The sequence below is a fragment of the Phragmites australis genome, chromosome 5, assembly GCF_958298935.1.
Source record: "Phragmites australis chromosome 5, lpPhrAust1.1, whole genome shotgun sequence".
In the NCBI taxonomy this organism is placed as follows: Eukaryota; Viridiplantae; Streptophyta; class Magnoliopsida; order Poales; family Poaceae; genus Phragmites; species Phragmites australis.
This window is the reverse complement of record NC_084925.1, coordinates 2,636,126-2,661,174: the sequence shown is the minus strand read 5'-3', so window position 1 is coordinate 2,661,174 and position 25,049 is coordinate 2,636,126. Positions and strand designations below refer to the sequence as shown.

The 25,049-nt window shown below is 54.3% G+C and overlaps 1 protein-coding gene across 1 annotated transcript; it reads left to right on the top strand.

The window, feature by feature from the left end:
• The first annotated feature begins 4,693 nt into the window (after positions 1 to 4,693).
• Positions 4,694 to 7,226, top strand: LOC133918387 (receptor-like protein 2). The gene is made up of 2 exons (XM_062362249.1): positions 4,694 to 6,752; positions 6,840 to 7,226. Exons 1-2 carry the CDS (start codon positions 4,808 to 4,810, stop codon positions 6,992 to 6,994), a joined length of 2,100 nt encoding a protein of 699 aa, XP_062218233.1. The 5' UTR covers positions 4,694 to 4,807; the 3' UTR covers positions 6,995 to 7,226.
• Positions 7,227 to 25,049: the final 17,823 nt, after the last annotated feature.

The following is a 25,049-nucleotide window of genomic DNA, read 5'->3' as shown; positions in this document are numbered from 1 at the left end:
AGCCCCCCGCCGAAGAGGAGGGAAGATTCCGGGCCGAAGCCGTCGGGCCCGGACTTCAAGATCCCGGAATCGCGATGCCAGTACCGAAGACCAAAGACTGCGTAAGTTTTCTTCTTTTCCCTGAACATGCTTCGCTCAGAGTGGATTAGGAGATTGACCTATTTTTCCTTTCAGGCCGCCTAAGGACGCTGCCGGAGACCAAGGACGGCTGGAGGCGCTGAGGCCGGCTCCAGCCCCCGAGCCGAGCGTGCTGGTCGAACTGGAGACGCAGAGTAGAGGTACTCATAGCCCCCGATTGCTCGGGGGAATGGGCCCAGAATGTCCAGCCCCCAGACCGCAAAAGGCCATGATAGGGGGATGGTTTGAAGAGCCTGAGTTAGCTGGTGAATCTGCTTTGCGTAGAACTGGCACGCCCTGCAGCGCCGAACCAACTCGGAAGCATCCTGGAGAGCTGTAGGCCAGTAGAAGCCTTGCCGGAAGGCCTTCCCGACTAGCGTGCGGAACGATGCATGGCCACCGCACTCGCCGCCTTCTGCCCGGGTGATGCATTTCAGGAGGACACTGTCCGTGCCGCGCCGGTAGAGACCCCCGTCTACTATAGCATAGCGTTTGGACTGCCACGCAATTCTCTCGGCAGAGGCATCATCCCCGGGGAGGAACTTTTCTTTCAAGTACCCTCGGATCTCATCCATCCACAAGGCATCTTGAGAACTGCCAGCAAGCGCAGCGCACTCGCCGGGCGGCGGCACCCTGACGGGGCTCCCTACTGAGGGCACCGCCTGGGTCCCCTGAAATAGGCTCGAGGGTTCCCCTTCGTCCTGGTCGGCAGGCAAGACGGAAGGCCGTGTGAGCCTTTCTTCAAAGACTCCGGCAGGGACGCGCGCACGGGAAGTGGCCAGGCGAGAAAGGTCATTGGCCAGAGTGTTGTCGCGGCGAGATATATACCGCAGCTCCAGGCCATCGAAGTGCCTCTCCAGCCTCCTGACTTCCGCCACGTACGCCGTCATTTGAGGATCCGTGCACTGGTACTCCTTCGATACCTGGTTGACCACCAGCTGGGAGTCTCCCTTTATCAGGAGGCGACGAATCCCGAGGCCTACTGCGGCGCGGAGGCCGGCGATGAGGCCCTCATATTCCGCCATGTTGTTGGTTGCTCAGAACTACAGCTGTACGACGTACCAGAGTTCTTCACCCGTTGGGGAGGTGAGAACCACACCGGCCCCCGCGCCTTTCAGCGTGAGGGAACAGTCGAAGTGCATAATCCAGTACCCGGGCGCATCGTGCCCGGGATAGGCGGAAATTTCTTCTTGGTCGATCTCAGGGATAGGCGTCCACTCTGCCATGAAGTCAGAGAGCACCTGGCTTTTGATCGCCTGGCGGCTGACAAAATGCAGATCAAACTCTGCCAGCTCCACCGCCCACTTGACAATGCACCCAGTGCCCTCTCGGTTCCGAAGGATGGGCCCTAGCGGATACATGATAACCACCGATACCTTGTGCAACGATGGTGGTGCGGCGAGCTTCAATCTCGACGACTAAGGCTCGGGTCTCGGCGTTTTTCGGATGAGATGAGTTCGGGGAGGGGGTTTCTACTTATATAGGCGGCTCGGGACATCCAGGGCGTCGGCGCAACGCGTTTGACTCGGACACGGCGGTAGAGGGCTAAATCCGAGCTCAGTTTCCTCGTTTAAACGCGAAATCCTTAGAGATATGGTCGGTTAGAGATAGAGGAGATCCCGGGCTTTGATTTGGCGAAAATCTAGAAGCTCTAAGGCTCGGGATGGCTCGGATTCGAATCGGAAGGCGGCGGCCGGCGCGTGTTTGATTTCGAGTCGGAATCCGACCGAAGGAGGAAGAAGGACCTGACGAGCGGGGCCCGCATGTCGGCGACTCAGGTGTGGGCAGCTCGGCACGGTGTCTTCAGCGCGTGGGCTGGCGCGCGCGATTGGGCCGAGGCTGGGATGAGGCCCAGGTGGGAGGGGAAGTCGGCGGCAGCTGGGCCGAAGCCGAGGAGAAGGTGGGCCGAAAAGAGAAAAGGCAGCCCAGAAGAGGTTTTATTCTTTTTCTTTTTCCTATGAATTCAAATCCAAATTCAAATTCAAAATCCTGGCAAAAACTCTTCAAATAAATTCATCAAAAATCAAATAAAAATCTTATTTGCCTAATTCAGCATGAATGCAAAATATTCACTTATATCCTATGTCATTTTCTTCTTCTTTCATATAAAATAGGGTTTTCTCTCTTTTTAAATAAAATATTTAAACTCATTTGAACTTTAACAAATATTGAGAAAATTTTAGAATTAGAAAAATTAGGGTGTTACAGGCGGCCGGGAGCTGGGACCCAGCACCTTGCCTCGAGCACTTGTCACGCTCCACCACCAGTACTATGCTCATGACCTGAGGAGTGGCCGAGACGTAGAGCAGTAGTGGTTCGCCCTCAGAGGGGGCCACCAGTACGGGCGGCGAGGTGAGGTATTTCTTCAAGTCGCGGAAGGCTTGGTCGGCCTTCAACGTCCTGTCGAAGTGACCGGCCTTCTTGAGGAGTTTGAAGAGGGGGAGTCCTCGCTCCCCGAGCTTGGAGATGAAGCACCCGAGGACCGCCATGCAGCCGGCGAGGCGCTGAACTTCCTTGAGTCGAGCTGGGGGTCGCATATGCTCGATGGCCCGGATCTTCTCTGGGTTGGCCTCGATTCCTCGACTAGAGACCAAGAAACCGAGGAGCTTGCCCGCAGGTACCCCAAAAACACACTTCTCGGGGTTGAGCTTTAAGCGGGTAGTGCGGAGACTGTTGAAAGTCTCGGCTAGATCTTCAAGCAGGGTGGCGCGGTCTCGGGATTTGACCACGAGATCGTCGATGTAAGCCTCGACGTTGCGGCCAACCTGCGAGTCAAGGGTAATGCGCACAACGCGCTGGAAAGATGACCCAGCGTTGTGCAAACCAAATGGCATCGATACATAGCAATAAGTCCCCACCGAAGTGGTAAAAGAAGTTTTTTCTTCATCCTCTATGGCCATGCGGATTTGGTGATAACCAGAGTTTGCATCTAGAAAACATAAAAGATCGCACCCCGCGGTTGCATCTATAATCTGATCTATGCGGGGTAAAGGAAAAGGATCTTTTGGAATAGCCTTATTTAGTTCGGTGTAGTCGACTTACATGCGGAGCTTGCCGTTGGCCTTCGGGACGATGACTGGGTTTGCCAGCCACTCGGGGTGGAGGACTTCTCGGATGAAGCCGGCATCAAGGAGTTTACTTGCTCCCGGATGAACTCCTGGCGCTCGGGCGCCTGCCGCCGGACTTTCTGCTTCACCGGGCGTGCGTCCGGGTGCATAGCCAGGTGGTGCTCGATCACATCCCTAGGGATCCCGGGCATATCGGATGGCTGCCATGCAAACACGTCGACGTTAGCCCGGAGGAAGGCGACGAGCGCGCTTTCCTATTTGCCGCCTAGGTCACCGCCGATTCGGACGACCGAGGAAGCGTCTTCGCCCACCACGACCTCCTTCGTAGGAATGGAGGCGTCGGCAGCGAGTCGGGGTTTGGATGAAGAGGGTCTCGGGTCCCCTGGGTGACCTTCGACCTCGGCCCGAGCTGAGACCAAGGCCGAGTATAACTGCTCGGCGCAGGAGACGACGCTGTCGGTCTCGGCGGACACGAAGATGGGGTCCGCAGGGCCTGGCATCTTGACCGTGAGGTACGCATAGTGGGTGACCACCATGAATAGAGCGAGCGCCAGGCGCCCGAGGATGGTGTTGTAGAGAAAGGGAAGTTCCACGACATCGAAGATGACGTTCTCCGTCCGGAAGTTATCCCGGCTCCCGAATGTCACAGGCCGCTCGACCTGCCCGAGGGGCAGGGAGTACCCGGGCGTGACCCCGTAGAAGGGGAGCGATGGCTTCAGACGCCTGGAAGGCACCTGTAGCTTCTCGAAGGCCTCCCGAGAAAGGAGGTTCAGGCCTGTGCCCTCGTCAATCAGTACCCTGCTGATCTTTACGTTGCAGATGGTGGGGGACACTACCAGAGGTAGTCGCCCCACGCCTGCAGTACTGGCGGGGTGGTCGGCCAGGCTGAACGTGATCGGGGCGTCCGACAACTTCAGGGGCCTTGCGGCCTCAGTGCTCGGGGTCGCCGAGCACAGCTCGCGCCGCATGGTCTTGACGCTGCGGCGGGAGGAGGGCGTGTACGCGCCCCCGTCGATGAAAGCGACGGTGTGCTCAGGCTCCTGGAAGCTGAGCTCTTCGTTGTCGGGGGTGGCTCTATCGTCGTCACCCCTGCGGGGCTCCTCGCGGTCCCTCTGGCGCTGCTCGATGAGACATTTGACCGTGCGGCACTCCGTGAGGTCATGCCACTTAATCGGGTGGATCTGACATCACTTCCTCGATTCGGACCTCGCGGGAGCGAGGACCCTTACAGGAGCAGAAGCCCTCGCGGGAGCCGGGACCCTCGGAGGAGCTCGGGCCGGAGCCCTCATGGGTGCGGATCTTCTGTCGGCGGCCGCCCGGCGAGCTGACCGGCAGTCAAGTTCCTGACTGGCTCATAGGCGACACCTGAACCGGCTCGACAGGGACTGCTACCTGGTGCAAAACGTGCAGAAAACCAGTGAGGATGTGTGCCGACACCGACAGCGTCATTATTGTGGTGACTACGGCTGCAAGAGACAAACAGGGCAGATCAAGCAGGGGCAGCTTACTGTCATCGTTCCTCTTCCTCCTCCTCTTGCACTTTCCCCGTTAGGCCATTGCCCATCCGGTCATCATCAGGTTCAAGTATCTGCTTTAACTCCAGTTTCTTTCATCGCCAAGCCATGCAGCAGCAACTACATTCCTCATGCAAAAAGTTTAGCAATGGATCTCCCATTCCTTTCTTTGGCCTCTCCCTTGCGCTTTTGCTCTTCGCCTTTCTCCAACCCACAAGCTCCTGCACGGAGCAGGAGAAGACCTCCCTCCTCCACTTCCTTGCTGGGCTTTCGCAGGATGGCGGCCTCGCCTTGTCATGGCAGCATGGCACAGATTGCTGCACATGGGAAGGGGTTGCCTGCGGCGCAGATGGGACAGTCACCGACGTCTCCCTCACTTCAAGGGGCCTTGAGGGGCACATCTCAGCATCCCTGGGCGGGCTCACCGGCCTGCTGCGCCTCAACCTGTCCCACAACAAGCTGTCTGGTGGCCTGCCGCTGGAACTGATGTCGTCCAACAGCATCATCGTTCTTGATGTCAGCTTCAACCGCCTCAAGGGAGACCTGCGTGAGCTGCCATCTTCAACCCCAGGCCGGCCTCTGCAGGTATTCAACATCTCGAGCAACTTGTTTACAGGACAGTTTCCATCTAAGACATGGGAGGTGATGAACAGTCTGGTTGCGCTCAATGCCAGCAACAACAGCTTTACTGGGCAGATTCCAACTCATTTCTGTAGCATATCTCCATCCTTTGCTGTGCTTGAACTCTCTTACAACAAATTCAGTGGCAATATCCCTCCTAGGCTTGGTAATTGCTCCATGCTGAGAGTTCTCAAGGCTGGCCGTAACAACCTCAGTGGTAGACTCCCAGATGAACTGTTCAATGCTATCTCGTTGGAGTACTTATCTTTTCCTAACAATGATTTGAGTGGTATACTTCATGGTGCACGCATAATCAACCTCAGGAATCTGGAAACCCTTGATCTTGGAGGGAACAACTTCACTGGCAGGATTCCGGATGATATAGGTCAGCTCAGGAGATTGAAGGAGCTCTATCTGGACTCCAACAACTTGTCAGGGGAGCTGCCATCATCGCTAGGTAGCTGCACAGATCTCAGAAACATCGACCTCGGTAGCAACAACTTCAGTGGAGAGCTTGCCAAGGTCAAATTCTCCAACCTACACAATCTAAAAACTTTAGACCTTCTGTACAACAACTTCACCGGCACAATTCCAGAAAGCATATACTCTTGCAGAAATTTGACTGCATTAAGGCTATCTGGCAATAACTTACAAGGGCAACTGTCACCACGAATAGGTAATCTGAAGTCCCTCACCTTCCTATCACTTGCTCAGAACAATTTTACAAACATCACAAATACACTTCAGATCCTTAAGAGCTGCAGGAATCTTACCACTCTTCTTATTGGGGTCAACTTCATGAATGAGACCATGCCAAATGATGACAGCATTTATGGTTTTGAGAATCTTCAGGTTCTTTCCTTAAGGGAATGCTCATTGTTGGGGAAAATGCCTCATTGGTTATCGAAGCTCACAAATTTGGAGATTTTATTTTTAGATAACAATCAACTAAGTGGACCAATACCTGACTGGATCAGCAGTCTAAATTACCTGTTCTATCTAGACATATCAAATAACAGTCTGACTGGGGAAATTCCTGAAGCATTGACAGAGATGCCGATGCTAAAATCAGAGAAGACTGCAGCATGTTTGGATCCGAGAATCTTTGAGCTACCAATTTATGTACATGTATCACTTCAATACCGCAAAGCCAGTGCTTTTCCAAAAGTGCTCAATCTAGGAAATAATGAGTTCACTGGTGTGATCCCTCCAGAGATTGGTCTCTTGAAAGGGCTCCGTGCACTAAATTTGAGCTTCAACAAATTACATGGAGATATCCCACAATCGATCTGCAACCTCACAAACTTGCTGGTGCTCGACTTATCAAACAACCATCTAGCCGGTGCAATCCCAGCCGCGTTGATCAATCTACACTTCCTTTCTAAATTCAATGTTTCTTTCAATGACCTAGAAGGACCTGTGCCAACCACAGGTCAGTTTAGTACATTTACAAATTCTAGCTTTGACGGCAACCCAAAGCTGTGTGGTCCTATGCTTAATCACCATTGCAATTCAGCAGAGGCGGGTCCAGTCTCCACTCTCTCCAAAGAACAAACTTACGAAAAGGTCGTCTTTAAGGTCGTCTTTGCAAGTGCCTTTGGTGCATTCTTTGCTGTAGGGGTGCTATATGATCAGATAGTCTTATCAAGGTACTTTTTAGCTAGTGCCATATGACCAGATAATTGTGTCAAGATATTTCAGCTAGTCTCACTTCAGTTTTCATAGGATCTATGACAGACTTTGGCCAGGTCTGGCTACTATTCAGGTTCAGCGACATAACCAATGACGAAGCTCTCTTTGTTTGTGAGTGATCCATTTGGTGGAGATGTAACTATGTAATACTGTTTAATCGAAGCAGACCAAATAAGTCGAAAACTCAATCTTGTCAGAGTTCTATATAACTTTGATTTCATCATTCTGAGGGGTTTACTAGGATTTACTGTGATCTGCTATTCAGGTTAGCAACATATCCAGTGAACAGAATAACTCCTATTTAAACTTCAAAATTTAAAAGATTTAACTGAGGGTAATTGAAGGCATTAATAGGCAAAGAGCGTTTGACCCCTTTTAGAGGAGATGTAAAAGTAGCTAGCTTTGACATTTCTTGCTTTATATGAGTAAACAAGGTGAAATGTAAGCACCACCAGCCATAATTTGCAGTGTACAAAAGAGCAAGAACAACGAAAAGTTAAAATACTTGGAAACAAAATAATCTTTCTATACACAATTTGCAGGAAATAGGATATTTTAGTGTCAAGTAGGAGAGACAGCAACTTAACGGTGACTAAAATGAAATTCAACACTCCTAATGTAGATACACGCTGTTACTGGTAGATCTGTTTCAACAATTTGCGGTAGCGCGTTCAACCTTTTGTATGTGATTTGTTGAAAACAGTGTATTTGAATAGTTGAAATAGTACATTCAAATTGTTATTGTTAATTTAAAAAGAAAAGAAAATATATTTATATTGATCTTATTTTGTTGTATTAATTACAAGGAACACCATGGCGCAAATGGTTTTCAAATTGGGCTCTAGATTTGAAGGAAGAATGACTTTAAAGTTTCAAAATACCTCAAAACTCATCCCACCATTCCAGCCAGCCAACCAAAATACCTCAAATGACATTTCTGGGGTTTGCCAGATTCAAGCCCAATTACAAAGCCTAGGGAATTTGGGAAAGCCCAATCATACGATCCACCTCGCGATGACTGACAGCCACGCTTTTGTTTTTTTTTTCTTTTGTTTATTTGTTTATTTTTTCTTGTATTCTCTAGCTTTTTAGTCTTTCTTTGAGAAAAAAATATTTCCATTTTATCTTTTTAGTTTTCATTATTTTTCTTAGTTTTAACTAATTTCTTTTTCCTTCTTTATGTTTCATTTTTCCTTTCTTCTTTCACATGCTTCTTCGTATTTTTATTTTGTTTCTTTCTTTTATTCCATAACATTAGGAATTTATTCAACCAACTACGGGAACATTCTTTTGTAACGTTTGGAACTTGTTCAATCAATTAGAGGATTTTTTCAGTAGCCAATGAACTTACTGAGTTTTTTTTATTTTGAATATAATTTCTAAAGTAGCTTATATAAGAAAAAATGATTTTAAGTGGATGAGAGAGAAGCCAAACAGGAACAAGGAGTGATAGAAGATGTGGTGGAAGTGTGCCAAGGCACCATGCACCATGCTGTTCAATTTGGACAGAGCAAAATTAGCTAGAGAAACTAGAGAAGGAGCTCAAGCAATAATGAACACTCACCCTCAACACTGGAGCAGAGCTTATGTTAGGTTCTAACTGTGACTCGGTAGATAGCAACATATGTGAGTCATTCAACAAATGGATCATTGAGGCCAGGTTCTTCCCAATCATCACCATGCTAGAGATAATTAGAAGGAAAGTGATGGTTAGGATCCAAAAGAATAAGAGTAAATCAGAAAGGTGGATCACAAAAATGTGCCCCAACATATATAAGAAATTGAATGCCTATATCACAGAGTCAGGCTTCTGTCATGCAATTCATAATGGTGCTGGGCAATTTGAAGTTAAACGTCATGAAAATAGGTTCACTGTGAACTTAGGAAAAAGAGAGTGTTCATGCAGGTGCTGGCAACTCTCAGGGTTGCCATGCCCCCATGCAATCTCTGCCATATTTTTCAGGACCAACACCGTGGATGATTACGTTGCCAATTGTTATTCAGTAGAAGCATTCCTCAAAACTTATAGTCATTGCCTACAACCTGTAGAGGGCATGAACAGTTAGCCAGTGTCTGATAAGGAACCACTCAAAGCTCCTGGGTATGAAGGATGCCAGGTAGACCTAAGAAAGAGAGGAGAAGGGAACAAGGTGAGGGCCCCAAAGGCACTAAAATGTCAAAGGTAGGAACAGTTATCAGATGTAGAAAATGCAAATATATTTGTCGGAGGGTGAATTCCTGTCGCAGGGATCCGGAGGGACCCCTTTTTGAGATTCGTCCGGGGGGATGATTCTGAATATGTTTGCTGGAGAAATAAATGGATGTAAATGCGATGGCAGGTGGGATGGAATGATCTAATGCAGAATGCAGTAAATGCACTGGAGAGATTTTTAGACAGGTTCGGGCCGCACTGAGCGTAATATCCTACTCCTGTGTGGATGCTATAAATGCCCTGAGAATGTTCCTCAGGGATGTTGCTGGTTACAAAAATGTTTGTCTATCCTAGAGCTTCGGGCTCCTTGTTCTTCGGTGGTCTCAGCTTATGTGTTCCAGAGTTTCTCAATCTCTCAGAGTGCCGTACTGAGCGCTGGAGAGCTGGATCCGACCTCTCTTGTCCGTGCCCGCCGGCTCTCTTAAATACTCGCCGGCGGTAGCGTGCCCCGAAAGGGAGGGCACGAGTTCCAAGGTGCCATAAATGGGAAAGCAGTCATTATGGCTGCTGCGTGAAGTGATGGGGGGTTGAAAATGCGCCCCCCGCCCGGTCTCGGACGTCATGATGGCATTCCGCAACGGGCGCCGCGGAGAGGGCCCACCAGGCAGCCACCGAGCGGCCCGGCGTGCCCGTTCGGTCTTGTACGCCTGCCACAACAGAGCGACAGGCGGAGTGCCTCGGGCCTCGTAATGTTATCCCAAGGCGTGCCGGATGACGCGGGATGGGACCCGTGCATTAAATGTCCCCACGCCCTTCTGCCAGGATGTGGCAGGAACTGACACCGAGCGTGGCAGGAGCAGTTGGAGGTGACAGGCTACGCGCCCTCTTAAATGCGGCATCGGGCCTTTTACTGGCTGACACCTCACCGCTGGACCCCTGTGGGGGCCACCGACGAAGGACTTCTTGGGCCGTCGGGGAACCGAGTGCTCGAGGGTCACTGTTCACATCCCCGAGCACTCTCTATCGGAAACGCCCTCTCTTGGTCCTCGGGGAACCGAGTGCTCGGGGGCCACTATTCATGGCCCCAAGCACTCTCTCCCAGAATCGACTGTTCGGATCCTTGGGGAACCGAGTGCTCGGGGGCCGTTGTTCGCAGCCCCGAGCACTCTCTCCCGGAGCTACCTTCCTTGGGTCCTCGGGGTACTCGGGTGCTCGGGGGCCACTGTTCGCGGCCCCGAGCCACACCCGTCCTGGTACTCGGCTTTTCTGGTCGTCGGGGGACTTGGGTGCTCGAGGGCACTGTTCATGACCCCGCGCACTCCCTTTCCGACACTTGGTCTTCGCAGATCATCGGGGAACTCGGGTACTCGGGGACCACTGTTCACGGCCCCGAGCGCCCTCTCCCGAGACTTAGTCTTTTCGTACCTCACGGAGATGATCCCCGCAGGAGGGCGCCGCGTGGCGGATTGCTGACCTGGCCTCAGGATTCGGAGACCCCTGGTTCCTGATGCACCGACTGGCAGGCGATGGCCCAGAGACTGCGGATGGGGCCTTCGTTGTTATCGAGGCCTAATCCAGCACCGACGCCACGTGGCGTACTCCCAGGCGCTGGCCTCTCCGGCCCAGGCTTATGGTACGGCCCAACGGGGAGCCGAACGGTCGCGTATCCGCCCAACTTCTGAGGATCGTGATAACGAGGCAGGCAGCGTGTGATAACGAGGCAGGCGGCGCGCGTGGCAACTGCGCAGATCGAGGGTAGTGCGTGGCAACTACTGATATCCGCGGGGACTGAGGGAGATTCTCCTGGTGTAACACCCAAAACTTCAAAATTTGCAATAATTTAAAATTTTGCTAGAAATTAAATAAGTGGATTTCATTTTAAGCTCTATAGGAAATTAATTTCTAAATTTAATTTGGAATAGGTTGAATGTTTGTCGCATTCATGCCGTTGTAGTTGCAATAAGGTTTTATTGTGTGGGAAATTTTGCTAAAATTCGCTAGAGTTCGCTCAGTTAAAATCTCTTTTGAAAATAATTTGAAACCTAAAGCAAAGAAAAAGATTTCTAAAATAGAAGACCCTTCCTGGGCCGTCTTCCCCGCGCCGGCCCAACCCGCCTCTTTCCCCCTCCCTTTTCCCTCCCGCCGTGGGCCGCGCCCCTCCTTTTCCCGCGCCGGCCCGCAGGCCGAGTCGGCCTACCGCGCCCACCGAGCCGCCTCACCTCCGCCCGCCTCGCTGCCAAGTGGGCCCGGTTCTGAGCCGAGCCACCCTCCCGCCCGAGCTGCCGAGCCGCCGGCTCACCTTCTTCTTCATCCCGCCACCGGACGCCGACGCCCCAATTGCCGCGGCCGTTTCAAATAGAAGCCTCCCCGTGCCTTAACTCTCCAATCAAACCACACCACCGTGATCGCCGCCCCCTATTCCCTCCATTTGAGCCGTTTCCCCCTTGAATTCCCACTCTTTTGCATGGAAACCGAAGTTTTTATTTCATTCGAGCCGCCGGTCGAATCTCCTCGAATCCGGCCGTTCCACTCCTCCTCTCGGGTATTTAAGGGCTCCATCGGCATCCTTGTTCGGTTCCGCACCCGAATACCCCGTTTCCCCTCTCTCTTGTGCACGGATTCGAGCCGCCGCCTTCACCTCCATTGCCGCCGGTAAGGAGCTCGGTCGCCGCTCTTTTTCTCCTCAACCGAACCGCGATTAAGCTCGTTCTTTGCTCTTTTGGTGCCGTCGGACCTCTAGGAGCTCACTCCGGCGCTTCTTGGAGCTTCTCCCGCCGTCGGACGCCGTTCCCGCCAAGACCGAACACCTCCGCCCGCCGTTCTCCGTCGCCGGCCACCTCCGAACCTCTTCCGCCGCCGACAAGCCCGCGGTAAGTTTCCCCGTGAGCTCCTCGTTGCTATGCGCCAAGTCCCGATGTAATCCGTGGCCGGATGCGCCTTTTGCGCATCGCTGGCGAGCCCGCCGCCGTCCCCGTCGTCGCCGGCCGCCGCTCCCACCGTTGAAACCGCCGGCGCCACCCCCTTTGTTGATTTCCGGCCGTCAGATCCCGGTTCTTCGGCCCGGATTAGACCGGCCAATTTTATACCCCTTCGGTCCACCATGGACCGGTGGACCGATGCTCTTTCAAGTGGTCCACAAGCCCGTAGACCAATTCCATATCATTTCCAATTGAGAAATTATTTAGTAATTGTTTTATTGCGTCCTAATCCAATTTTCAGTATAAAAATATTTCGGTTTATTCTCTGGAAAACATGTAAAATTTGCAGTAAAGTCCCTACATCTTCAAAAGCTTATAACTTTTTGCTCGTAGCTCCGATTTTGGCGATTTTCACGTCAAATCGTTCGTAGCGTCGTGTAGAATCTTTTTGTAGAGTTTTTGAATAGTTTCAGTACTGTTTGGTATACTGTTCTTAGAGTTTTGTTTGGTTTGTGTTTTTCCGGTCCGTCGTTTAGGAGCTGAGCAGTTCGACAACCTCCAAGACCAAGTTTTCGAGGACTTTGAGTAGCAACCCGGTGAAGGCAAGTGACCTTGAGCATTTCTATACCAGTTTTAGGACTTGCAGGTGTAGTTTTTATCCTTCAATATGCATGCTGTCCAAAATGATATCCCATGCTAGGGTTTACTAGTTTTGTCTCGATATTTTCCTTGTCACCATTGATGTATCGGGTTAAGAAGAGGGGTAGATCATGCTAGCGCTGTCCGGGTGGGAAAAATGGTTAATATTGATTAATGAACTATGTAACACTATCCAGGTGGAAAAATGGTAATTCTTTTGTAGCAACATGGTATAGGTCTTCCCAACAGAATGGATGGATTGTGGTGGTGCCTATGGCAAGTTTGTGTATGTATCTGTTTGGGGTCCTAAGGACCGGTTCTTGGGCATGTAACCAAGTTATATCCGTACAACCACGAGGCCTATATGGGTACGGCCTGGCCAAATAATTAGCGACCACCGATTCTGTGGGCATCACTGGTCGAGTATGTGGCACAAGAGGGGGCTTCTGCAGTGACTCGGTCGGCTGTTAGCGGTGAAACCTAAGTGGGTGCCTACAAATCGGCGGGAGTTTTGTAAAGGCCTTGTAGTGAGACCCCGACTCCTTACCCGGAAGTATGGAGTAACAAGGGAATCACGACTCGTGGATCTGTGCAAACTCTGCAGAGTATCAAACTGGTCGATCAGCCGTGCTCACGGTCAAGAGCGAGCTTGGACTTCTTCAAGATTAGTTGGATCTGGGTTTTGGTATGGTTGGTCGGGTAGCCAGGTAATGGGATTATCTGGTGAGCTTTGGGTAACCGGATATGGGATACCCGGTGAGTCAAACCCCTTTGGTTATAACAAGTGTCTTCACACCTAGTAAATATGATGCCTGTTGTTGGAAGTATAGGTTAAGTCATAGTTTTAGTTGCTTAGTGCTAATAACCCCTGTCAAGCCTTTTTCTTATCTAAAGCCTCATACCCTACTTTCCCCTGCACTTGCGGAGTACAACCTTTTGTACTCACCCTTGTTATTCTCCCCTGCATTCTTCCGCCAATCAGAAGTTGTCTTTGAAGCTGGTACCTTCGACCTCGACGACTTCGATCCCGAGCTGCTGTTCTAGGCTGTGGAGCCCCCGGTTGACGTCTTCGCCTGTGGAAGCTGGAGCCGCTGGCGCTGAAGACCCCTCTTGTCTCCCGCTGTGTTTTCTTTCTGACCCTCGGGTCATTTTGTAATAAGGTTAAGTACGATGTATCTTTTGCACTGTGATGATAACACTAATGATGTAAGCGCATGTATGGAAGTTGTTCCTGGCATACATGTGTTGTGCCCGGTTTTGTTCCTTTAAAACTGGGTGTTACACCTGGCGCCCGCGCTGGCTGAGGAAGTTTGTCTCGCCGAGTGCGCCACGGTAGGCGTCGTTTGAAATCCCTGGGGTACAAAAGGAGGAGGGGAGTGAACCGCCGCCCCTTTACGCCATTTTCGCGATCGAGCCTTCTTCTTCTTCTTTCTTGCGCTCCAGAGCCTTCGCCCTCCCTTAGGCCAATCAGCACACCCTTCCTCCCTCACCGCTCCAGCACACCCCCACGACGAAACAATGCCGAGGGCAGGAGGCAGCCGCCATGACAAGGGGGTCGACAGCATACTGCCAAAGTCACGGTTCGTCAACGAGGAGGCAGCGGACAAGGTGTGGAAGAGATGGTGCCCGAAGGCCAGCGGGAGGCCTCGGTGGTGAGGCCGGCGAGCTTCCCACCCGTCACGGGCCGGCCGGAGCGCATCGTCATCTTCGTCTCCTTCGTGGCGGCCGGGCTGGTGCTGCCGTTCTCAACCTTCTTCCTCCAGATCCTCTACACGTTCGGGATCCAACTGGCGCACCTCAGCTCGAACTCGGTCATCATCTTGGCGATCTTCGCGCATTTCTGCGAGATGTTCGTCGGGGTGCCGCTGTCGGTGTCGCTATTCCGCCACTTCTTCGTGCTACGGCCGGCCGGGAAGAAGAGGGGCTTTTCCACCGCGGATGTCGCCGGCTGCTGCAACTTCCGGCTACGGGACGGCTTGGCGGAGCTGTACATCCCTCAAGTGCTGCGGAGCAAGTGGGACGACTGGCGGCGCGACTGGGTCTACATTGACGTCAGTCCCCACGACTGCCTCATGTTGCCGGAGCTGGCGGTGGAGCCCCAGAGGTCAATCTGGGAGGCGGCGCCGGCGGAGGACGAGCGGATGTGATCGGTCCTGGACCGCATCGACTACCTGTGCCAGGCTGGACTCACGTCGGTGATGGTGGTGGCGGACTACCTGTGCCGCCGCCTGGCGCCTCTGCGGGAGCAGGTCCGCCCCAGCTGGATGTACACAGGCTCCCACGACATCACCAGGACCCAGATCGGCGAGGACTGGGACCTGGACGAGGTGGCGCTGGCGGGCCTGCTCCTGGTGGTGACCGGCGTGGAGGACCTTACCCGGGCAGTGCTCCCCCGGGAACAGCTGGTGCTCTGCGCCAAACCGAACCGGGTGGCGCTGCAAGCCATTTTTTCTGCAGGAAAAAACAAACAAACAAATTCAGGGATGCAACCCCCCTACCTGGTGCGCCAGCTGTCGGAGGGTTAACTCCTATCACAGGGATCCTGAGAGACCCCTTTTTGAGATTCGGCCGGGGGGATGATTCTGAATATGTTTGTTGGAGAAATAAATGAGTATGAATGCAGTGGCAGGTGGTGTGGAATGATGTAATGCAGAACGCAGTAGATGCTTTGGAGGGATTTTTAGACAGGTTCGGACCGCACTGAGCGTAATACCCTACTCCTGTGTAGATGCTATAAATGCCCTGAGAATGTCTCTCAGGAATGTGCTGGTTACAAAAATGTCTGTCTATCCTAGAGCGTCGGGCCCCTTGTTCTTGGGCTTCTATGCTTGTACGAAGATGTTCTTCGATCTCTGAGCAAGTGCCTGAGAGTTCGAGCGTCCTCTGCTCTGGGTTCTTCTGTTAGCTTTTTCTTGTCTATCTCCCTCTGTCTGTGCCTGCCGGCTGCCTTAAATACCCGCCGGTAGTACCGTGCCCCGAAAGGGAGGGCACGAGTTCCAAGGCGCCATAAATGGAAAGAGAGTCATCATGGCCTCTGCGCGAAGTGACAGGGGGTTAAAAACGCGCCACCCGCCCGGTTTTCGGTCGTCATAATGGCGCTGGCAACGGGCGCCGTGGAGAGGGCCCACCAGGCAGCCGCAGAGCGGCTCGGCGTGCCCGTTCTTTCTTATACGCCTACGAAGCTATCCCGAGGCGAGCCGGATGACGTGGGATGGGACCCGCGTATTAAATGTTCGCACGGCCTTCTGTCAGAATATGGCAGGGACTGACATCGAGCGTGGCGGGAGCAGTTGGAGGTGACAAGCCACGCATGCTCTTAAATGCGGCATCGGGCCTTTCACTGGCTGACACCTCATCGCTGGACCTCTTTGGGGGCCACCAACGGAAGACTCCTTGGGCCGTCGGGGAACCGAGTGCTCGGGGATCATTGTTCCCCCCCCCCCCCCCGAGCACTCTCTCCCGGAAACACCCTCTCTTGATCCTCGGGGAACCGAGTGCTCGGGGGCCACTGTTCACGGCCCCGAGCACTCTCTCCCGGACTTCACTGTGCGGGTCTTCGGGGAACCGAGTGCTCAGGGGTCACTGCTCGCAGCCCCGAGCACTCTCTCCCGGAACTACCTTCCTTGGGTCCTCGGGGTACTCGAGTGCCCGGGGGGCCACTATTCGTAGCCCCGGGCACACCCTTCCCGGTACTCGGCTCTCCTGGTCGTCGAGAGACTTGGGTGCTCGGGGGTCACTGTTCACCTCCCTGAGCACTCTCTTCTAGGTCACTTAGTCTTCGCAGATCATCGGGGAACCCGGGTACTCGGGGACCACTGCTTGTGGCCCTGAGCGCCCTCTCCCGGGACTTAGTCTTTTTCGTACCTCGTGGAGATGAACCCCGTGGGAAGGTGCCACGTGGCAGACTGCTCGTCTCATTCGTGGCGGCCGGGCTGGTGCCGCCATTCTCCACCTTCTTCCAGATCCTCGACACGTTCGGGATCCAACTGGCGCACCTCAGCCCGAACTCAGTCGTCATCTTGGCGATCTTCGCACACTTTTGCGAGATGTTCGTCGGGGTGCCGCCGTCAGTGTCGTTGTTCTGGCACTTCTTTGTGCTGCGGCTGGCCGGGAAGAAGAGGGGCTACTCCACCACGGACGTCGCTGGCTGCTGCACCTTCCGGCTGCAGGACGGCTTGGTGGAGCTGTACATCCCGTAAGTGCTGCGAAGCAAGTGGGACGACTGGCGACACGACTGGGTCTACGTCGATGTCAGCCCCCACGACCGCCTTACGCTGTCGGAGGTGGTGGCGGAACCTCAGAAGTTAATCTGGGAAGCGCCGTCGTCGGAGGACAAGCGGATGCAGCCGGTCCTGGACCGCATCGAGGACCTACGCCAGGCCAGCCTTACGTCGGTGATGGTGGTGGCGGACTACCTGTGCCCTTGCCTGGCGCCTCTGCGGGAGCGGGTCCGCCCCTGCTGGATGTACACGGGCTCCCAGGACATCACCAGGACCCAGATCGGCGAGGACTGGGACCTGGACAAGGCGGCGCTGGCGGGCCTGCTCCGGGTGGTGACCGGCGTGGAGGACCTGACCCGGGCAGTGCTCCCCCGGGAACAGATGGTGCTCTGTGTCGACCCGAATCGGGTGGCACTGCAACCGACGCTGCCCGAGTTCGATGCCCAGGGCCTGGTGGACCGGCCAGGGCGCCGGAACCCCGGGACTATCCAAATTCCCGGGGTGGATGAGGCGACCGGCTGCGCTCCGAGGGCGTCTGGCGGGGGCGCCACCTGCAGCAGGCTGCAGGAGAGCGGCAAGGGGGCCGCGGGCGGCCGGGAGCGGGGCGGACAAAGGAAAGCTCCTCGGGCGTTCGTGCCTACGCCAACGTCCTCTTCGTTGCCATCACCTCCACGGCAGCGGCGGTCGGCGGGCGGTGCGAAGGAGGGAGGCCGGGGCGGCCAATCGTCCGGCGCGGGGTCGGCGATGGAGGCGAGGTTCGGGGCTCTGGAACCCGGAGACCAAGGCCGGCGCTCGAGCGGGTCTACAGCGAGTGCCCAAGCCGGCCCGCCGTCGATGACGGGCACCTCGGCGGAGATGAGGCCCCGGGCACCGGAGCCCAGAGACCAAGGCCGGCATGGGAGCGCATCTACAGTAACTGCCCATGCCATTCCGCCGCCAGAGACAGACTCCGCGGCGGTCCCGTAGAGCCCCCTGCCGAAGAGGAGGGAAGATTCTGGGCCGAAGCCGTCGGGCCTGGACTTCAAGATCCCGAAATCGCGATGCCAATACCGAAGACCGAAGACTGCGTAAGTTTTCTTCTTTTCCCCGAACATGCTTCGCCCAGAGTGGATTAGGAGATTGACCTATTTTTCCTTTCAGGCCGCCTAAGGACGCCGCCGGAGACCAAGGACGGCTGGAGGCGCCGAGGCCGGCTCCAGCCCCCGAGCCGAGCGCGCTGGTCGAACTGGAGACGCAGAGTAGAGGTACTCATAGCCCCCGATTGCTTGGGGGAATGGGCCTAGAATGTCTAGCCCCCATACCGCAAAAGGCCATGATAGGGGGATGGTTTGAAGAGCCTGAGCTGGCTGGTGAATCTGCTTTGCGTGGAACTGGCACGCCCTGCAGCGCCGAACCAACTCGGAAGCATCCTGGAGAGTTGTAGGCCAGTAGAAGCCTTGCCGAAAGGCCTTCCCGACTAGCGTGCGGAATGATACATGGCCACCGCACTCGCCCTCGTGGATCTCAACGAGAAGCTCGCCGCCTTCTGCCCGGGTGATGCATTTCAGGAGGACACCGTCCGTGCCGCGCCGGTAGAGACCCCCGTCTACTATGGCATAGCGTTTGGACTGCCGCACAATTCTCTCGGCAGAGGCATCATCCCCGGGGAGGAACTTTTCTTTCAAGTACCATCGGATCTCATCCATCCACAAGGCATCTTGAGAACTGCCAGCAAGCGCAGCGCACTCGCCGGGCGGCGGCACCCTGACGGGGCTCCCCACTGAGGGCACCGCCTGGGTCCCCTAAAATAGGCTCGAGGGTTCCCCTTCGTCCTGGTCGGCAGGCAAGACGGAAGGCCGTGTGAGCCTTTCTTCAAAGACTCCAGCAGGGACGCGCGCACGGGAAGTGGCCATGCGAGAAAGGTCATTGGCCAGAGTGTTGTCGCGGCGAGATATATACCGCAGCTCCAGGCCATCGAAGTGCCTCTCCAGCCTCCTGACTTCCGCCACGTACGCCGTCATTTGAGGATCCGTGCACTGGTACTCCTTCGATACCTGGTTGACCACCAGCTGGGAGTTTCCCTTTATCAGGAGGCGACGAATCCCGAGGCCCACTGCGGCCCGGAGGCCGACGATGAGGCCCTCATATTCCGCCATGTTGTTAGTTGCTCAGAACTACAGCTGCACGACGTACCAGAGTTCTTCACCCGTTGGGGAGGTGAGAACCACACCGGCCCCCGCGCCTTTCAGCGTGAGGGAACAGTCGAAGTGCATAATCCAGTACCCGGGTGCATCGTGCCCGGGATAGGCGGAAATTTCTTCTTGGTCGATCTCGGGGACAGGCGTCCACTCTGCCATGAAGTCAGAGAGCGCCTGGCTTTTGATCGCCTGGCGACTGACAAAATGCAGATCAAACTCTGCCAGCTCCACCGCCCACTTGACAATGCACCCAGTGCCCTCTCGGTTCCGGAGGATGGGCCCTAGCGGATACATGATAACCACCGAGACCTTGTGCGTCTGGAAGTAGTGGCGCAGCTTCCGGGAAGCGACGAGCACGGCATAGAGCAGTTTCTGGGCTTGGGGGTACCTTGTCTTGGCGTCTCGGAGGACTTCACTGATGAAGTACACTAGTCGCTGTACATGGCGGGCCCAGACTACGGCTTCACCTGAGGGCCTGTCATAGCCCCCGAGCTCGGCGACCTGGTCGGGACTGGCCGGGCGCTCGGGCTCGACTCCCTGGTCGGGAGGAGCCAAGCGCTCGGGCTCGACCCCCTGCTCGGGGGGAGCCAAGCGCTCGGGCTCGACCCCCTGCTCGGGGGGAGCCAAGCGCTCGGGCTCGACCCCCTGCTCAGGGGGAGCCGCGAGGACTGGGGAGTGCTCGGGGGCGGTGTCACACCCGGTTTTAACGGCCAAAACCAAGTGCGGCTTATGTGTGCTCAGGAAGTTTAACACACATAAGGAATCACTGTATGACACTTTCCACAAACTAGAGACTAATCCAGTGCATGTCTGCCCACTAGGTTTCACCGCCAGGCTTTACGCAAGCAAAGCTCCTACCCAGAAGCCCCCTTTTGTGCTGACCCAACGCACACTGGACAGACTCTAATCAGTATGTCACACCTTACCCATATCAGCCTCGTGGTTGGTACGTTACTTCTTGGGTTGTCGCTCCACGAACCAGTCCTTACTTAGGTTACTTGAGCAAACACTAATCCAACGTCATAACCATGACAACTATCACCAACATCCCTATGCTCAAGACCTAAGGTTCCAGGTTGCTAAAACATTATCATATTAACCATCATTACTGCATATGTTCATTAGTCAAAATTATGACACTTCCCAATATCCCAAAAGCAAGGCTAAGCAATCTCCCATAAAAGACTCCTAACCATAAACCATCTAGGTTCCAAGGATGATAAAGGAATATCTAGGGAAAAACCCTAACATAGGTGACTACCCATCATATTGACACACATTGCATACAGTTTTGTAAAATAAAATATTTAAAAATATAGGTTCAATATGATCAAGGACACTTGCCTTCTCCTTGCTGCTGCTCAGTGTATTCTTGCTCCTGGTCTTGATGTTCTTCAAATTGATCCGGGACATTATCGGCTAATCGCACAATCACCGGTAAATAAACAAACAAGATACACTAAGGACAGAGCACAAAACAAAAGAACAACGAGATAAAAACTGGCTAAAAAGAAAGAGCACTGAAAAACGAATCCATCGGCGCAAGAATCGCTTAAATCAGAGTTACGATGAAAAAGTTAAGGCTAAAACAAGTCTAGGGTTAAATCTGGAAAAAGAAAAAGGACCTAAATTGAATTAACAGAAAGTCCAGGGACCTTTTTGTAAAAATAGAGGGACCAAAATGTAATTATGAAAAAGTATAGGGAACTAACTGCAAAAAGACAGGGCTCTTTTTCTTATTTCAGAAAAGTTCAGGGGCTAAATTGCAAAATTACCAATTAAAGGAATTATCAGATTTATTTTTATACTGAAAAAGGTTTGAATTACTGACTGGGTAGCTCAGGCTGACGTGGCATGGTGACACGGGTGACACATCAGCAAAAAGGCTGAGGTGGTGGCTGAGGTGGATGGTTGACATGGCATGGTTGCTGACTGGGTTAAGTGGCAACACGTGGCAGCCTCTGGTTGGTCAGCGAAAGGGTACAGATGGGATCTAATCTAGGCCGTTGAGGACAGATCCGACGGCACAGAACAGATCGGGCGGTTGGAGGGGAGGAACATGGCGGCGCCCGAGGGGTAGCGGCGGCGCATGGCCGGGATTCTCGCCGGAATCGGCTAGGGCTCGCTGACGGCGACGACGAGCGGCGCAAAAGAATCGGGGGGAGCGCGGGGAATCCGTTTTGAGGCTTACCGCGGGCTTGGCGGCACGGGAAGGCGGTCGGCAATGGAAGGGGGCGGCGGCTGCTTCGGGAACTCGTCGGAGAGGGTGCTTCGGCGATGCAGGGGCCAAGGCGACGGCGGGGAGAGCTTCAGCAGAGGCAGGCGCGTGCAATGGTGGGCTCGGGCTGCTCTGTGTTGCTCTGGAAAGGCGTGGCGGCGAGCTCGGCTGAAGCGGCGGCGATGGCGGTGCGGCGAGCTTCAATCTCAACGACTAAGGCTCGGGTCTTGGCGTTTTTCGGATGAGATGAGTTCGGGGAGGGGGTTTCTACTTATATAGGCGGCTCGGGACATCCAGGGCGTCGGCGCAACGCGTTTGACTCGGACACGGCGGTGGAGGGCTAAATCCGGGCTCAGTTTCCTCGTTTAAACGCGAAATCCTTAGACATATGGTCGGTTAGAGATAGAGGAGATCCCGTGCTTTGATTTGGCGAAAGTCTAGAAGCTCTAAGGCTCGGGATGGCTCGGATTCGAATCGGAAGTCGGCGGCCGGCGCATGTTTGAGTTCGAGTCGGAATCCGACCGAAGGAGGAAGAAGGACCTGACAAGCGGGGCCCGCATGTCGGCGACTCAGGTGTGGGCAGCTCGGCGCGGTGTCTTCAGCGCGTGGGCTGGCGCGCGCGATTGGGCCGAGGCTGGGATGAGGCCCAGGTGGGAGGGGAAGTCGGCGGCGGCTGGGCCGAAGCCGAGGAGAAGGTGGGCCGAAAAGAGAAAAGGCAGCCCAGAAGAGGTTTTATTCTTTTTCTTTTTCCTATGAATTCAAATCCAAATTCAAATTCAAAATCCAGGCAAAAACTCTTCAAATAAATTCATCAAAAATCAAATAAAAATCTTATTTGCCTAATTCAGCATGAATGCAAAATATTCACTTATATCCTATGTCATTTTCTTCTTCTTTCATATAAAATAGGGTTTTCTCTCTTTTTAAATAAAATATTTAAACTCATTTGAACTTTAACAAATATTGAGAAAATTTTAGAATTATAAAAATTAGGGTGTTACAGGCGGCCGGGAGCTGGGACCCAGCACTTTGCCCCGAGCACTCGTCACGCTCTACCACCAGTACTATGCTCACGACCTGAGAAGTGGCCGAGACGTAGAGCAGTAGTGGCTCGCCCTCGGAGGGGGCCACCAGTACGGGCGGCGAGGTGAGGTATTTCTTCAAGTCGCGGAAGGCTTGCTCGGCCTCCGGTGTCCAGTCGAAGTGATCGGCCTTCTTGAGGAGTTTGAAGAGGGGGAGTCCTCGCTCCCCGAGCTTGGAGATGAAGCGCCCGAGGGCCGCCATACAGCCGGCGAGGCGCTGAACTTCCTTGAGTCGAGCTGGGGGTCGCATCTGCTCGATGGCCCGGATCTTCTCTGGGTTGGCCTCGATTCCTCGGCTAGAGACCAAGAAATCGAGGAGCTTGCCCGCAGGTACCCCAAAAACACACTTCTCGGGGTTGAGCTTCAAGTGGGTAGTGCGGAGACTGTTGAAAGTCTCGGCTAGATCTTCAAGCAGGGTGGCGCGGTCTCGGGATTTGACCACGAGATCGTCGATGTAAGCCTCGACGTTGCGGCCAACCTGTGAGTCAAGGGTAATGCGCACAACGCGCTGAAAATATGACCCAGCGTTGCGCAAACCAAATGGCATCGATACATAGCAATAAGTCCCCACCGGAGTGGTAAAAGAAGTTTTTTCTTCATCCTCTATGGCCATACGGATTTGGTGATAACCAGAGTTTGCATCTAGAAAACATAAAAGATCGCACCCCGCGGTTGCATCTACAATCTGATCTATGCGGGGTAAAGGAAAATGATCTTTTGGGAAAGCCTTGTTTAGGTCGGTGTAGTCGACGCACATGCGGAGCTTGCCGTTGGCCTTCGGGACGATGACTGGGTTTGCCAGCCACTCGGGGTGGAGGACTTCTCGGATGAAGCCGGCATCAAGGAGCTTACTTACTTGCTCTCGGATGAACTCCTGGTGCTTGGGCGCCTGCTGCCGGACTTTCTGCTTCACTGGCCGTGCGTCCGGGCGCATAGCCAGGTAGTGCTCGATCACCTCCCTAGGGATCCCGGGCATATCGGACGGCTGCCATGCAAACACGTCGACGTTAGCCCGGAGGAAGACGACGAGCACGCTTTCCTATTTGCTGCCCAGGTCACCGCAGATTCGGACGACCTGGGAAGCGTCTTCGCCCACCACGACCTCCTTCGTAGGAATGGAGGCGTCGGCAGCGAGTCGGGGTTTGGATGAAGAGGGTCCCGGGCCCCCTAGGTGACCTTCGACCTCGGCCCGAGCTGAGACCAAGGCCGAGTATAACTGCTCGGCGCAGGAGACGGCGCTGCCGGTCTCGGCGGACACGAAGATGGGGTCCGTAGGGCCTGGTATCTTGACCGTGAGGTACGCATAGTAGGTGACCACCATGAACCGAGCGAGCGCCAGGCGCCCGAGGATGGTGTTGTAGAGGAGGGGAAGTTCCACGACGTCGAAGATGACATTCTCCGTCCGGAAGTTATCCCGGCTCCCGAATGTCACAGACAACTCGACCTGCCCGAGGGGCAGGGAGTGCCCGGGCGTGACCCCGTAGAAGGGGAGCGACGGCTTCAGACGCCTAGAAGGCACCTGTAGCTTCTCGAAGGCCTCCCGGGAAAGGAGGTTCAGGCCTGCGCCCCCGTCAATTAGTATCCTGCTGATCTTTACGTTGCAGATGGTGGGGGACACTACCAGAGGTAGTCGCTCCACGCCTGCAGTACCGGCGGGGTGGTCGGCCAGGCTGAACGTGATCGGGGCGTCCGACCACTTCAGGGGCCTTGCGGCCTCAGTGCTCGGGGTCGCCGAGCACACCTCGCGTCGCATGGTCTTGACGTTGCGGCGGGAGGAGGGCGTGTATGCGCCCCCGTCGATGAAAGCGACGGTGTGCTCAGGCTCTTGGAAGCTGAGCTCTTCGTTGTCGGGGGTGGCTCTATCGTCGTCGCCCCTGCGGGGCTCCTCGCGGTCCCTCTGGCGCTGCTCGATGAGACATTTGATCGTGCGGACTCCGTAAGATCATGCCACTTGGTCTGGTGGATCTGGCACCACTTTCTCGGTTCGGGCCTCGCGGGAGCGAGGACCCTTGCGGGAGCAGAAGCCCTCGCGGGAGTCGGATGTTGGTAATATGCCCTAGAGGCGATCGAGTTTGCGGATTGGATCTGCTAATGGGCTTTAATGTTGATTAAAGGACCATTCGGGTTTAGAGTCATAATGGGGTTTAATGTTGATTAAAGGCCCATTAGCGTGCTCTATATAAGAATAGGCAGGGGCCAAGGCGCATTGAGTTTTTTCAGAAACCCTGGCCGCCTCCTATTCCCGAACTCCCTTCGAAACCCTAGCCGGGCGCGCGGTGCTAGCACACCGGCGCACGGCGATTCCATCCTTGTACGTGTGGATACCGTAGAGGCGCTGTTACTATTGCGGTGCTGATCTGCTCGGGAGTACTCGGGACGTACCCGCGAGTACTCGGAAGGTGCTCGGGACGTGCTCGGGACGAGGTTGACGATCGACTACTTGACGCGCACGACGTTGGATTGGTCTGCTCCAACTCTTCTTCCGCTGCACTGCTCGTCAAATGGTAACGATTCATGATCCCCTACTCGTATGGCTTCCTGGTTGAATGCGGTAGAAAAAAATTTATTTTGTGCTAGCGTAGCCTACCCACAAACCTTCACCGGAGCCCTCGGAGGGGCTCGGGCCGGAGC

Bases quoted from the DNA above. Each gene is read 5' to 3' on its own strand.
- LOC133918387 (XM_062362249.1), top strand. From the start codon at position 4,808: ATGCAGCAGCAACTACATTCCTCATGCAAAAAGTTTAGCAATGGATCT. The intron at 6,753-6,839 runs GTCAGTTTAGTA...GCAATTCAGCAG, and splicing joins AGGACCTGTGCCAACCACAG to AGGCGGGTCCAGTCTCCACT.